Source organism: Hylobates moloch, unplaced genomic scaffold (assembly GCF_009828535.3).
Source record: "Hylobates moloch isolate HMO894 unplaced genomic scaffold, HMol_V3 SCAFFOLD_12, whole genome shotgun sequence".
NCBI classification, from domain to species: Eukaryota; Metazoa; Chordata; class Mammalia; order Primates; family Hylobatidae; genus Hylobates; species Hylobates moloch.
In genome coordinates, this window is record NW_026652287.1 from 15,666,648 (window position 1) to 15,680,714 (window position 14,067).

At 49.5% G+C, this 14,067-nt stretch overlaps 1 protein-coding gene across 3 annotated transcripts in view; it reads left to right on the plus strand.

Moving 5' to 3' along the window:
- NOS1 (nitric oxide synthase 1) overlaps positions 1-8,445 on the plus strand; it is a 151,094-nt gene extending 142,649 nt beyond the window's left edge. For 2 of the 3 annotated variants that reach the window (XM_058424857.1, XM_032168571.2), the window contains one exon: positions 1,246-1,350. In XM_058424857.1, the coding sequence (XP_058280840.1) occupies positions 1,246-1,261 (16 nt within the window). In that variant the 3' untranslated portion in view covers positions 1,262-1,350. Of the gene's footprint in view, positions 1-1,245 lie in introns of all 3 variants that reach the window. The other variant, XM_032168570.2, reaches the window with a different exon arrangement.
- The last annotated feature ends 5,622 nt before the right edge of the window (positions 8,446-14,067 follow it).

The window sequence follows — 14,067 nt, forward strand, 5'->3', positions numbered from 1 at the left end:
GGTCGAGACTGCAGTGAGCCATGATGGCACCACTGCACCCCAGCCTAGGCAACAGAGCAAGAACGTGTCTCAAGAGAAAAAAAAAGGCCAGGTGCGGTGGCTCACACCTGTAATCCCAGCACTTTGGGAGGCCGAGGCAGGTGGATCACAAGGTCAGGAGATCGAGACCATCCTGGCTAACACAGTGAAACCCCATCTCTGCTAAAAATACAAAAAAATTAGCCAGGCGTGGTGGTGGGTGCCTGTAGTCCCAGCTACTCGGGAGGCTGAGGCAGGAGAATGGCGTGAATCTGGGAGGCGGAGCTTGCAGTGAGCCGAGATCTCGCCACTGCACTCCAGCCTGGGTGACAGAACAAGACTCTGTCTCAAAAATAAAAAAAGCCCTTTTGCCAGGCCCAGTGGCTCCCACCTGTAATCCCAGCACTTTGGAAGGCCAAGATGGGTGGATCACTTGAGCCTAGGAGTTCAAGACCAGCCTGAGCAACATGGCAAAACCCTGTCTCTACTAAAAACACAAAAATTAGCCAAGCGTGGTAGCATATGCCTATAATCCCAGCTACTCAGGAGGCTGAGACACGAGAATCACTTGATCCCAGGAGGCGGAGGTTGTAGCCAGCCGAGATCTCATCACTGCACTTCAGCCTGGGTGACACAGTGAGACTCAGTCTCAAAAAAAAAAGTCCTTTTAAATGTTTCTCTTCCTGGCCAGTTGTACTTGTGAGCATTCATTCATTCATTCATTCTTTCTTTCTTTCAAAACAAGCCCCTGCTAGGTGCCGGGTCCTGTCCAAGACACTAGGGCTACAGAATAAATGAAAGACACGGGCTGGGTGCCTGTAATCCCAGCACTTTGGGAGGCTGAGGCGGGCAGATCACCTGAGGTCAGGAGTTTGAGACCAGCCTGGCCAACATGGTGAAACTCCATCTCTACTAAAAATACAAAAATTAGCCGGGCGTGGTGGCAGCCACCTGTAATCCCAGCTACTTGGGAGGCTAAAGCAGGAGAATTGCTTGAACCCTGCTGGGATTTCAGTGAGAGGTGGATGTTGCAGTGAGCTGGGATCGTGCCACTGCACTCCAGCCTGGGTGACAGAGTAAAACTCCGTCTCAAAAAAAAAAAAAAAAAAAAAAGATAGAAACGAAGCCCCGGAACCCAGAGCGTGGGTGATTTTCTCTGGGACACTCAGAGGAAACAGCAGCCTCACCCCTGCGGCACTAACTGCCCCCTGACCTCTCCTTCCACAGGGTTTTCAGCTCCTAACTGGACCCTCTTGCCCAGCCGGCTGCAAGTTTTGTAAGCGCGGACAGACACTGCTGAACCTTTCCTCTGGGACCCCGCGTGGCCCTCGCTCTGCCTCCTGTCCTTGTCGCTGTGCCCTGGTTTCTCTCCTCGGGGTTCTCGCCCCTCAGTGGTTTCCTCGGCCCTCCTGGGTTTACTCCTTGAGTTTTCCTGCTGCGATGCAATGCTTTTCTAATCTGCAGTGGCTCTTACAAAACTCTGCTCCCACTCCCTCTCTTGCTGACAAGGGCAACTCATGGGTGCATGAAAGCACTGGAACATGGCCGTCACTGTGGGAGTTTTCTTCTCTGGGGTTCCCCTGGAAAGGCTGCAGGAACTAGGCACAAGCTCTCTGAGCCAGTCCCTCAGCCACTGAAGTCCCTCTTTCTCCTTTTTTATGATGACATTTTGGTTGTGCGTGTGTATGTGTGTGTGTGTGATGGGCCAGGTCTCTGTCTGTCCTCTTCCCTGCACAAGTGTGTCGATCTTAGATCGCCACTGCTTTCACTGGAGACCCTCAATGCCAAGAAACATGTCCCTGGCCCATATTAATCCCTCGTGTGTCCATAATTAAGGGTCCATGCCCATGTACCTGAAACATTTGGAAGCCCCATAATTGTTCTAGTTAGAATGGGTTCAGGGCATGGGGAGAGGAGTGGGAAATTGATTAAAGGGGCTGTCTCCCAATGAAAGAGTCATTCCCCGAATTTGCTGCATTTAGATTCTGATACCAGTGAGCAGAGCCCTCATGTGACATGAACCCATCCAATGGATTGGGCAAATCCCCTCCCCAAACCCACCCATCCCAGCCAGAATCACTTGGCCACATCCATTAACTCCCCGCTCCTCCAGCAATAGCATCCAAGGGGCCCGGAAGTTATGTGGTTCAAAGAAGCCCGGTGGCAATAAGGATCTTCCCACTTTGCCACCAGGTGACTTTGGATGGGTCACTTGTCCTCCATGTTTCCTAGTCATGATGTCATACGAACCTAAGGAATATGAATGGATTAAATGTTAAAGCTTTGGGGCCTGGAAACAATATCAAGTAACAATGTGATTGTTATTTTTTTATTCCCCCAAAGGGGGCTTTGCTGCTTCACCCTTGGGGATGAAATAATGGAAGCTGGTTAAAGTGGATGAGGTTGGAGAGAGTTGCCATGATGAGGTCCCACGTGGCTTCTTCGATAGGAACCGCAACTTGGGGTGGGAAGAACTTGGCCCTCAGGCTTGTTGCCCTCTACAGTTGATCTCCAAAGTTTTAAACCTGTTAAAGTAATTTTGACAAATATATTACCCTCAACTCAGATCAAAAATGGGCAGCCAAGTCTTCGGTAGGAATTGGGGCCGGTGCAATTTCTCCCTAAGAGGCAACCTGTTGAATTTACTCTCTCAGAGTAAATGGTGGGAAGGGATCCCTTTGTATACTTTTTAAAATACTACAAATTAGTGTCAGGCAGTTCCTAGAAAGAGACAAGAAATACTAGTGGCCTCCCAGACTGCAGGGTCCCCAAGGATGGAAAGGGAACGTTCTGCTGGTTCTACCCTGTTTGTTGTGTCTTGCCATACAGAAAAACCACATTTCTTTTATATACTGTGCATGGGCATATCTTGGTGTTCAGTTTGGGTGTCTGCTAAAGAGGAAGTTCACTGGCCCTCTTTGAAAGGGCTTTACAGTGGGAGCACCAAGACCCCAAAGGGCCCAGGCCAGGAGACTGTTAAAGTGAAAAGGCAATCTATGACTCACGTTGCTCTACCATCCCTGGCAGCCCCCACCAGTGTCCTGTTCCTGCCACATGGAGCGCAACTTCATGCCAGCTATAATCTCCCCTGCCTTCCTTTCATCTCAATTTCCCCTGCTCACTTTTCCACAGATATAAAGAACAAACACTTAGCATCCCACACTCACCCCTTCTATCCTGAAGGGAAGCCTATTCTAAACTCCTTTCCTGCAAACCCATTTCCAGCTCCTAGTAGCTTTCCTCCCAAAGGCTTTCTTTCCAATCCTTTATACCTTTGGAGACGCCTCCCCAATTCCCCAGGGAAGGAAACTGCTGTGTCCAATCCCCATTGAAGAGAAATTGGTCAGTGCTTCCCACTCCAAGTCAAGCTTTATGCAGGAATGCTTTTCCATCAGGGAATAAATACTTAGAAGAGCTTACAGTGTGCCAGGCACCTCCTTTCTGCATGTCCCTGCCCTTCTAGTAGCAGACAGACAGAAACATTGTCTCGTTTTGTCAAGGAGTCCAAAGAAATGATTATAAAACCAGGATTCATCCTTCTCCAGAAAGATTTGTTTTTTAAGTAAACACCTTTCAATCCCCAACACAAGCTGCTTCACAACTCCAGGCAGAAGGCAGGAGAGCGATCTGATGTGTTTCTTTCATTTGCCAGAATTCCTGATACCAAAAGCCTTTCTCTGTTGAGTAACCTATCAAGGACCAGAGTGGAGTCAAGATTTAGAGTTACGCTCAGATCAAGAGTGGGGAAATACTGCCCTCTCGTGGTGGTTTTTCATCCAGGCCTCGTAGCCAACTGTAAGTGCAAAACAGAATTAAGCAATGGGTAAGCAAAATAGGGCTGACAAGGTATTTGGGGGTTATTCGGGTTATGGCCCGTTTATTTCCCTCTTCCCCCTGAATTGGCCAGTAGCAGCTCCAGCCCCATTTCACAAAAGTGAGTTTGGCCAGGAGGAATAAGACGTCTCCTGAAATAGGAACACCGGAACATCATGCTCACCTGCCATCACTATGCATCCAGTTCCCGCAGCTTGTGTCGTGAAAGAGCAGAGAGATGATGTTAAACTCCTCGGGAGGAGAGAGGGCTTCTTTTGGGTTCCCTGGAGTGAGACAGCCAGGTGTCTTTCTTTTGCGGGGGGACACTTCAGACCCGTCAAAATGGAATTTTGGGAGCCGACCTGAGTGCAAATCCTAATTCTGCCCCTGTTGGTGCAGATGGCTGTGGGCGGCTCACTTGACCTTTTAAGATCTACATACCCACCTGTATAACAAGGTGGATTGAACGAGATGATGCCCACGAAATGCCCAGTTACAGTACCTGGTTCAAAACTTACTGCATTTTAATTTTTCACTTAACTTATAACGTGTCTTGCTTCTGCCGTGTGTGGAAGGCACCAGGGAGGGTGCAGAGATAAGCAAAACACAGTTCCTCTCATGCAGAAGGTTAGAATCTTTTTTTTTTCTTTTTTTTTTTTGACAGAGTCTTGCTCTGTCACCCAGGCTGGAGTACAGTGGTGCGATCTCAGCTCACTGCATCCTCTGCCTCCCCCAGTTCAAATGATTCTTCTGCCTCGGCCTCCTGAGTAACTGGGACTACAGGCGCCTGCCACCACGCCCAGCTAATTTTTGTATTTTTAGTAGAGTCAGGGTTTCACCATGTTGGCCAGGCTGGTCTTGAATTCCTGACCTCAAATGATCCACGCACCTCAGCCTCCCAAAGTGCTGGGATTACAGGTATGAGCCACCACGCCTGGCCAAAGGTTATAATCTGATGGAGAGAGACACCCGTCTTGGAACTGACATAAATTTCTCGGATTTGAGAAATGGATGGGATTTCACTGGTAGCTTCTGGAACGTAAGAGTTGGCCAGGAATTGGGAAGAGTGAGAGGAAAGGCACTCACAGGGAGCATGTAAGATAAATTGAGGCTGGCTTTGGAAGGCTGAGGAGGGTGAGAAAAGGTGGGCTGGGACCAGACCATGGGGAGAGGTGAGTGGCATTACAAGAAATTTAGGCTTTTTTCAGAAGGCAACAGGGAGTCCCTAAGAGTGTTTTTCAAAAGGGGACATTAAGGCGATTGGAGTTATGCTTGGAAAAGAAAGTTCTGGCCACAGTATAGAGCATGGCCCGTTGAGCTGTTGGGGGGTTATTGCTGCAACCAAGGCTTGAGTGAGGAAACAGGCAGATGTAGTGATAAAGAGACTCCAGGGACTGAATCAGCGTACCTGGCACCCCATCCATTGTAGAGGGTGAGAACAAAGGAGAAATTAAAACATCTTGCAGGCTGGGCGCGGTAGCTCATGTCTGTAATCCCAGCACTTTGGGAGGTCGAGGTAGGTGTATCAGCTGAGGTCAGGAGTTGGAGACCAGTCGGCCAGTTAGTAGAAATCCTGACTCTACTAAGAAAATACAAAAATTAGCCGGGCATGGCGGCACGCACCTGTAGTCTCAGCTACCTGGGAGGCTGAGGCAGGAGGATTGCTTGAGCCTGGGAGATGGAGGCTGCAGTGAGCCAAGATTGTACCACTGTACTCTAGCCTGGGTGACAGAGCAAGACTCCATCTCAAAATGAAATAAATAAAATAAAATAAAATAAAATATAAAATAAAATAAAACATCTTGCCCCTAGCTGAGAGAGAGGTCTCCGAAGAGCAGGCTCAAGGAAAAGATGAGTTTTCAGAGCTGATGTGATAGTCAGCTTCTCTGGAATCGACAGGGTGAATCCTTCCCAAGTCCAGCCATGCCCAGATGCCCGGAGGGAAAACTGACCCCCAGCCAGTAGACATTGGCTAAGAACACGGAATCTTCTGACCAACCACGCTTTCAGCAGCTGCCTGCTCTGGACTTTCAAAGAGGTCAGGTCTTGCCCTAAGCTCAAAACAAGTGAGAGGTGTCCTGACCTCCTAGCTCATGGGGCAAATGGTCCTGACAGGATGGGCAATCCAGATGCCTGAGCCCCTTCACTCCTACAGCACCAGCACCTAATGCAGCCTTTTCATTCATGCCATTAGGAAATCCATGGACTTCTAGCCTGTGTTTTAAGCCAGCCATGTTTCCTTGTATATTTCCCTACCCACTGCCCCAGATGCCCAGCATGCCGCTGTGGCCATCATGTCCTCAAAGCCTTCTGTCTATATCAGGAAGGTAGTCTGAGACTGCCAGGAAGCAACAAGGAGAGAGAAACACTAACTAGTCTTCCTTTATAACCCATTCATACTCTCTGGCTGTCCCCAACCTTCATAGTCTCCTGCATCCAAATGTCCTCTTTGGCTCAAAAAGTAGGCCAGGCATGGTGGTTCAGGCCTGTAATAGCACTTTGGGAGACTGAGGTTGGGAGGATCACTTGAGGCCAGGAGTTTGAGACCAGTTTGGGCAACATAGCCAAATCTCGTCTCTACCAAAAAAAAAAATTAGCTGGGCATGGTGGCTTGCTCCTCTGGTCCCAGCTACTTGGGAGGCTGAGGCAGGAGGATCACTTGATCCCAGGAGTTCGAGGGGACAGTGAGCTAGGATCGCACCACTGCACTCCAGCCTGGGTGACAGAGCAAGACCCCGTCTCTAAAAAAAAAAATTAAAATGAAAGACTAGGCGCTGAGATTGAGGAAACGCAGGTCTGAGGGTCTGAGGGAAGGGACCTGCCTCCCAGGGAGTCAACACAGATGTTCCCCATGAACAGGGATTTGACCTTTGGAGGCCAACCTGGCCTGGCCTCTGCCCTTTATCTCACACCCCCTATCCTTGGCCCACTGCCAGTCCCTGCCTTGTGGCAAAGGGAGCCCAAAAGAAAAGCTGCCTTTCCCCAAATGTAAGGACCCAGGTACACTTTCACCCATGGAAAGCAGTGTCTGTTGAGAGTCTGTCTCCTATTAATACTTATCAAAGCCACGTGTGAGGGAGGTGGTCCGGTGCCAATATGCCTTAGTATGTTTATATGAGTTTGTTTTGTTCTAAAATATCCGAACAGTTCTGGTCAAGCGGGGCTATGCCTGTCTGGCCCAAAACACAGTCCGTTATTAACGAGATGGCCCTGGCAGGCAGGAACAAATCTGCCTCCATGCACTGCTTCCTGTAGTCTTTTAGAAAATGACTCTAGGACATCAAAGTGCCCAGATTTGACTCCTAAGTTCTAGGAGACTCTAGCGCAGGGTCCGTCAACCTCAGCACTATTGGCATTTGGGGCTGGATAATTCTTTCTTGTGGGGGCCGTCTTGGGCACTGTAGGAAGCTGAGCAGCATTCGTGGCCTCCATCCACGAGATACCTGTAGCAGTATCCTGCCAATGGTAACAATCAAGTATGTGATCAGACATTGCCCAACGTCCCCAGGGGGCAACACCCCTCTCTTGTACTTCACAGTCAAGAGAATCTCTGCTGGCTACCCCAGGACTTCTCATTATAGATTTCCTGGAACAAGCAGAAGAAACTTTGCCTAGCCCAATGGTTGTTTCCATTATCTGCTGCCAAAGTGGGATTTGAAGATATCTGGGGGAGGGGGCATGGGGAGGGCAGCATCCTTTCAAAAACCCCTCCCAAGCCAGGCGTGGTGGCTCAAACCTGTAATCCCAGCACTTTGGGAGGCGGAGGCTGGCAGATCACTTGAGGCCGGGAGTTAGAGACCAACCTGGCTAACATGGCAAAACCCCATCTCTACTAAAAATACAAAAATCAGCCCGGCGTGGCGGTGGGCACCTGTAATCCCATCTACTCGGGAGGCTGAGGCAGGAGAATTACTTGAACCCAGGAGGCAGAGGCTGCAGTGAGCCGAGATGGCGCCACTGCACTCCAGCTTGTTGACAGAATGAGACCCTGTGGGGGGAAAAAAAAAGCCCTCCCATGCCAGAACAGAGGATGGCAGTCCGTTTTGATAAGACACTATGTCCTTGGTGGTGGTTCTGATTAAGATCCACTGAGATCCAGTGCTCTTGAGCTGGGTCTCACTCAGTCCCCTCCCATGTCCTGTGCTCTGCCGCCACTGTTTTCATTGTTGTGTTCTCGTTGTGATTATTAAGACTCACACTCCTGGCTCAGCAGTGGTTTTCCAGAAGGCCCAAAGAGCGGTGCCGGGCACCCCACGTCACAGTGTCCGTTCCGGGCTTGGGAAGCTGGGGAGGTGGGCAGACCTGGTTGCATCTCTCCACACACACACACACACACACACACACACACACACACACACACACACGCTGTCAGAAACTCGGCCGTCCCCCCTACCTCTGAGCTCTCGATGCTGCTAATCTCTGCCAAGTGTCCCTGTGCTCCAGTACCTTCCTTGAAGGACTGACGCCCACCCCACGCTCTTTGCGAGGTTGTCCAGGCTGTGTTTGTCGCATGCTCTTCTTCTGTATAGTTCTCATCTTCCAATTTTATGGGATTCAACAAAAGCCTATTATGCTTGTTTGCATTATGGTTACAATATTAAAAAGTGGATTCAACTTGGCTGGCTGCTGTCTTCTGTTGGATTTGCTTGGAGTTTCTCACACCTTGGCCTGCTGTCCTGGGTTGGGTGCTCCAGAAGCCTGGTCTGAGATGGAGTCGGCAGGAGGCTGACAAGGGAGTGCTCTTGGGGAGGAGAGGGGAGAGAGGGGAAGGGGAGAAGGGAGGGGAAGGGGAGAAGGGAGGGGAAGGGGAGAAGGGAGGAGAAGGGAGTGGAGGGGAGGAGAGAGGAAGAGAAGGGAGGGGAGGGAGTGAGAGGGGAGGGTAAGGGAGGAGAGGGGAGGGGAGTGGAGGGGAGGGGAGGAGAGAAGAGGGGAGAGAGGAAAGGAGAGGGGAGAGGGAGAAGAAAGACCAGGGAAGGAGCAGGAGCAGGAGGGGAGGGAGGGAAAAGAAGGGAAGAGAAGGGAGGGTAGAGGAGGGAGAAGAAGGAGAGAAAAGAGGAGGAGGAGAAGGAGCAGAGAGGAGGGAAAGAAAAAAGAGGAAAAGAGGGAGGGGAGAAGAAAGCTAAGGGAAAAAGAGAGAAGGGGAGGGGAAGGAGGAGGCAGAAGGGAAGGGCAGGGGGAGAGGAGGGGAGGGGAGGAGGCCTCTCTGGTCAGAGGCAAAGCTGAGCTGCCATAAGTCTCAACAGAAGCTTCAGCCAGCCCTGCAGGCATTCTAAAGGTGACCTTTCAGAGGTGTCCTGATTTGGGACTGGAAGGCAGGATTTTAGACCCCTACATCAGTCGGTCTTGAGTCAGGCAACTCTCACCAGCAGAAGCCATACCCAAGGGGCTGAAGGCTGAGGGTGCTCCCAGCAGCCAGGGGACTCGTGCCTGATTCCCAATGCAGATCTGGGTGGCGCAGCTGAGCATCCTCTCCGCCCTCCTCCCCAACACCCCCTTTCCTCCAGCACAGCTGCATCCATAGCCAGGGCCCCAGAGAAACAGTAGGACCTTCACCCTCAGCCCTCTTCCATTTAGGGCCCTCCTCCCTGAGGACCCTAAACTCTAATTCTTGGCTGGTTTCAGGCCCAGTTCCAAAACAAAGGGACCTCAAAAGCAGTAAAAGAATAGATGAAGAGGCCGGACGCGGTAGCTCATGCCTGTGATCCCAGCACTTTGGGAAGCCGAGGCGAATAGATCACATGAGGTCAGGAGTTTGAGACCAGCCTGGCCAACATGACGAAACCCCATCTCTACTAAAAATACAAAAATTAGGTGGGCGTGGTGGTGCACACCTGTAGTCGCAGCTACTCAGGACGCTGAGAGGCAGGAAAATCACTTGAATCTGGGAGGCGGAGGATGCAGTGAGCCGAGACCACACCATTGCACCCCAGCCTGGGCAACAAGAGAGAAACTCCATCTAGGAAAAAAAAAAAAAAAAGGAGTAGATGAAGAAGCGCTGATGTCAAATGCCTGACAGGTTTGTGACCATAAAGGAATAAACTAGCAGTTGGGTTTGATGCAGGGGGATGAGGCTTCATCGTGCCCTTCCAGACATGGCGATTTGGATGCTGTGACTAGACATTTCAGCTTTTTTATTTATTTTATTTTTTATTTTTTTGAGCCAGACTCTCCCTCCATCACCGTCACCCAGGCTGGAGTGCAGGGCACTATCTGGACTCACTACAACATCCATCCCAAGTTCAAATGATTCTCCTGACTCAGCCTCCCAAGTATCTGGGATTACAGGCATCCGTCACGACACCCGGCTACTTTTTTTGTATTTTTGGTAGAGACGGGGTTTCACCATGTTGGCCAGGCTGGTCTCAAATTCCTAACCTCAGGTGATCTGCCTGCCTCAGCCTTCCAGAGTGCTGGGATTACAGGCGTGAGCCACTGCACCCAGCCGACATTCAGCTTTTTTTAAATTACCAAGTAGCTTATTCAACTCATTGCCCACCCCACCTGCACACATACATCACTCCTGACTCCTCCATCCCATCCCTGAGCCTCACGCCTAAGTTCAAGTGTGGGATGAAGATCAGAGACAGAGCAGGAGTCAGGAAACTCCATGCCATACTTACTGTCCTACAACAATGTGTTAGCCAATTTTAAGAAGGGCTAACAGTTATTAAAAGGCAGTCTTCGTGGGCACAGGGGCTCATGCCTGTAATCCCAGCACTTTGGGAGGCTGAAGTGGGAGGATTGCTTGAGCCCGGGAGTTCAAGCCAGCCTGGGCAACATAGTGAGACCCTGTCTACAAAAAATACAAAATACAGCCAGGCACAGTGGCTCATGCCTGTAATCCCAGCACTTTGGGAGGCCAGTGCAGGTGGATCACCTGAGGTCAGGAGTTCAAGACCAGCCTGGCCAACATGGTGAAACCCCCATCTCTACTAAAAATACAAAATCAGCTGGGTGTGGTGGCACACACCTGTAACCCCAACTACTCAGGAGGCTGAGGCAGGAGAATCGCTCGAACCCAGGAAGCAGAGGTTGCAGTGAGCCGAGATCACACCACTGCACTCCAGCCTGTGTGAAAGAGCGAGAATCTGTCTCAAAAAGAAAAAAAAGCTGGGTGTGGTGGTGTGCACCTGTAGTCCCAGGTGTAGCTATAGTCCCAGCTACTCAGAAGGCTGAAGTGGGAGAATTGCTTGAGCCTGTGAGGTCAAGCCTGCAATGAGCCATGATTATGCCGCTGCACTCCAGCCTGGGCAACAGAGTGAGTCAGGCAAACAAAGAAAAAAAGAAAAAAAACCTAGTCTTGACAAGAATGCTTTGACATGTTACTATTTACTCTCCTCCAATTTAAAGCTTGGATAACTGACGTGCAAGGGGATCAGACAGTTTATGCAAGGCCACCAACATAGCATGTAAATGTTAGAGGTGAGATTTGAACCCAAGCTGTGCAGCCGAAGAATCTGCATTCCTATCCACCACCCCGTGCTGTCACTAAGACACCCGGACTGTCTTGGTTCAAATCCCAGCTCCTCTACTTTCTAACTGTGCAACTTTGGGTAAGTTACTCATCCTTTCTATACTTCCATTTCTTCACTGTGAAATAGGTTATGGTTGTTTCTACGCCATTGGTTTACGATAGGGTTAAATGAGTTAATATTTGCAATATGCTTAGGGCAAGACAGGATGGAATGGAATGGAGTAGAATAGGTAGATAAAATAAGGCCCCAGCTTTGGTGCCTTCCAGCCTTCTCAGCTTTTGTGTCTTCTAGAAGTTCCAACAGCCCATCCTGAAGTTATTTGATACTTAAGCACTAAATTTCTCAGGCCTCCTCAGACCACCTGCAGTTACAGGGATCTCTCCTTTTAAAAGCAGGTGAAGCCAGGCACAGTGGCTTATGCCTGTAATCCCAACACTTTGGGAGGCCAAGGCAGGTGGATCACGAGGTCAGGAGTTCGAGACCAGCCTGGCTAACATAATGAAACCCTGTCTCTACTAAAAATACAAAAATTAGCCAGGCATGGTGGTGTGTGCCTATAGTCCCAGCTACTGGGGAGGCTGAGGTAGGAGAATTGCTTGAACCCAGGAGTTGGAGGTTGTGATGAGCCAAGATCATGCCACTGCACTCCAGCCTGGGTGACAGAGTGAGACTCCGTCTCAAAAAAAAAAAAAGAGCCAGTGCCTGGGCATCTCCCTGACCTATCCAGGGAAAGGCTCGGACGTCTTCATGTCTAACCAGATCTCAGCATGACTTATATACACACTGGAGTTTCAACAGGCTCCGCCCCAGAGGCAGTCGGGAACAATTTAACATTATATGCATTTCAACCAAATGGCTTCTGTTTCCTGGCAACCACGTAAAAAACCCGAGTCTACACCAAAACAGAACCTTCCCAAGTACAAATCAGAAAGAGAAGCAGGTGGGAAACAAGTGGTGGGGGAGGGAATATAAAAATATCTTTGAGTCACTACAAATGAACATAGAATATGAGCTTCACAACCCCTTACAAAGTCAAAATGTGTTTATTTGTTTGTGGTACCTTCCGCAAGATTACCAGGAAATCAAAAACAGGCAAAGTCTTTACAACCAGGTGAATTAATATAGTGTTTGATACACATCACTAAAAGGAAATCACTTTAGTGAAGGCCTCTAGAAGAAAATGAGGTTACGTTAGTCAGACAGCAGAAGAGTTGAGACCTGAGTAATTAGTTAGTGATGATTTGTTTTATTTATTTATTTATTTATTTTTATTTTTATTTTTATTTGAGATGGAGTCTCGCTCTGTCACCCAGGCAGGAGTGCCGTGGCATCATCTCGGCTCACTGCAACCTCCGCCTCCTGGGTTTCAAGCGATTCTCCTGCCTCAGCCTCCCGAGTAGCTGGGATTACAGATGCACGCCACCACACCTGGCTAATTTTTGTATTTTTAGTAGAGACGGGTTTTTGCCATGTTGGCCAGGCTGATCTCAAACTCCTGACCTCAGGTGATCCGCCCGCCTCAGCCTCCCAAAGTGCTGAGATTACAGGTGTGAGCTACCTCGCCCAGCCAGGTAAAGTGATTTAAAAAACAAAAACAAAACAAAAAAACCCTCAAATTTCTTTGTATTACTAGACTCAGGGATGGGGGTACAGAGGTGAGTGATTTCCTGGCCTTCATGCATCTAGGTTTTCTCTGCTGGAACCCGGAGTTGACATGGGAAGCCTCACTCTCTTGGCCCTTTGCTAATTTACTGTGACCAAGAATTTTAAGATATTCAGGGGTGATGTTTTCCACTCTCCTCCTCTTTCCTTCAATTCCTTTTCTCATAATGAAAGGAACTACCAGATAAAGCAGCAATTAAGTTTGAGAAAGACAGCTGGGCGCCATGGCTCACGCTTGTAATCCCAGCACTTTGGGGGGCCAAGGCAGGCGAATCACTTGAGTTCAGGAGTTTGAGATCAGCCTGGTCAACATGGTGAAAACTTATCTCTACTAAAAATACAAAAATTAGCTGGGCATGGTGGTGTGCGCCTGCAGTCCCAGCTATTCAGGAGGCTGAGGCAGGAGAATCGCTTGAGCCCAGGAGGTGGAGGTTGCCATGAGCCAACGTCATGCCACTGCACTCCAGCCTGGGCGACAGATCGAGGCTCCATCTCAAAATAAAAAAAACAAGTTTGAGAAAGCCTCAGAGACATGCAATAAACTCGAAGTGTAGTATCTGTGGCATTAATTAAACATGGTGCAGTGAGTCACCAAATCCGTTTAGTTTTGAACGTTTCGAAAAGAGTCTCTAACGGAAACGCTATTAGCAGAACGCTGCCGGCAAAGTCTATGGGGAGAGAGACACCTGTTCCGTTTCCCTGCAGGCTGGTGGCATTGCCTTCCTTGGAAAGCACATGCTGCCCCCCAGATTGCCCTTCCTAAAACATCTCTTTCATCCTGTCATGCCTTTGCTCAAAGTCATTCGGTGCCATTAGGGATCAGAGGAGGAAGGGCCAGCCCCTCTGGCCAACAGTCAGTGTTTGTGTGACCACACATGGCCCTTTTTGGCTTCCCTTTCTTCCTCAGCTCCACTCAAGTCTACCTTTCTGGGCTGATTCACCCCAGTGGTTCTAAACACAGCTTTTCTTTTCCTTCCCATGGGGCCTTTGCCTCTGCCACTCCCCACTACCTGGAAACCCACCTTCCTCTCTTATTTCTGTTGATACCATTTCTATTGCTGAGGGTTTGATTCAAACAGCCCCTTTGTGTGCCTGCCTA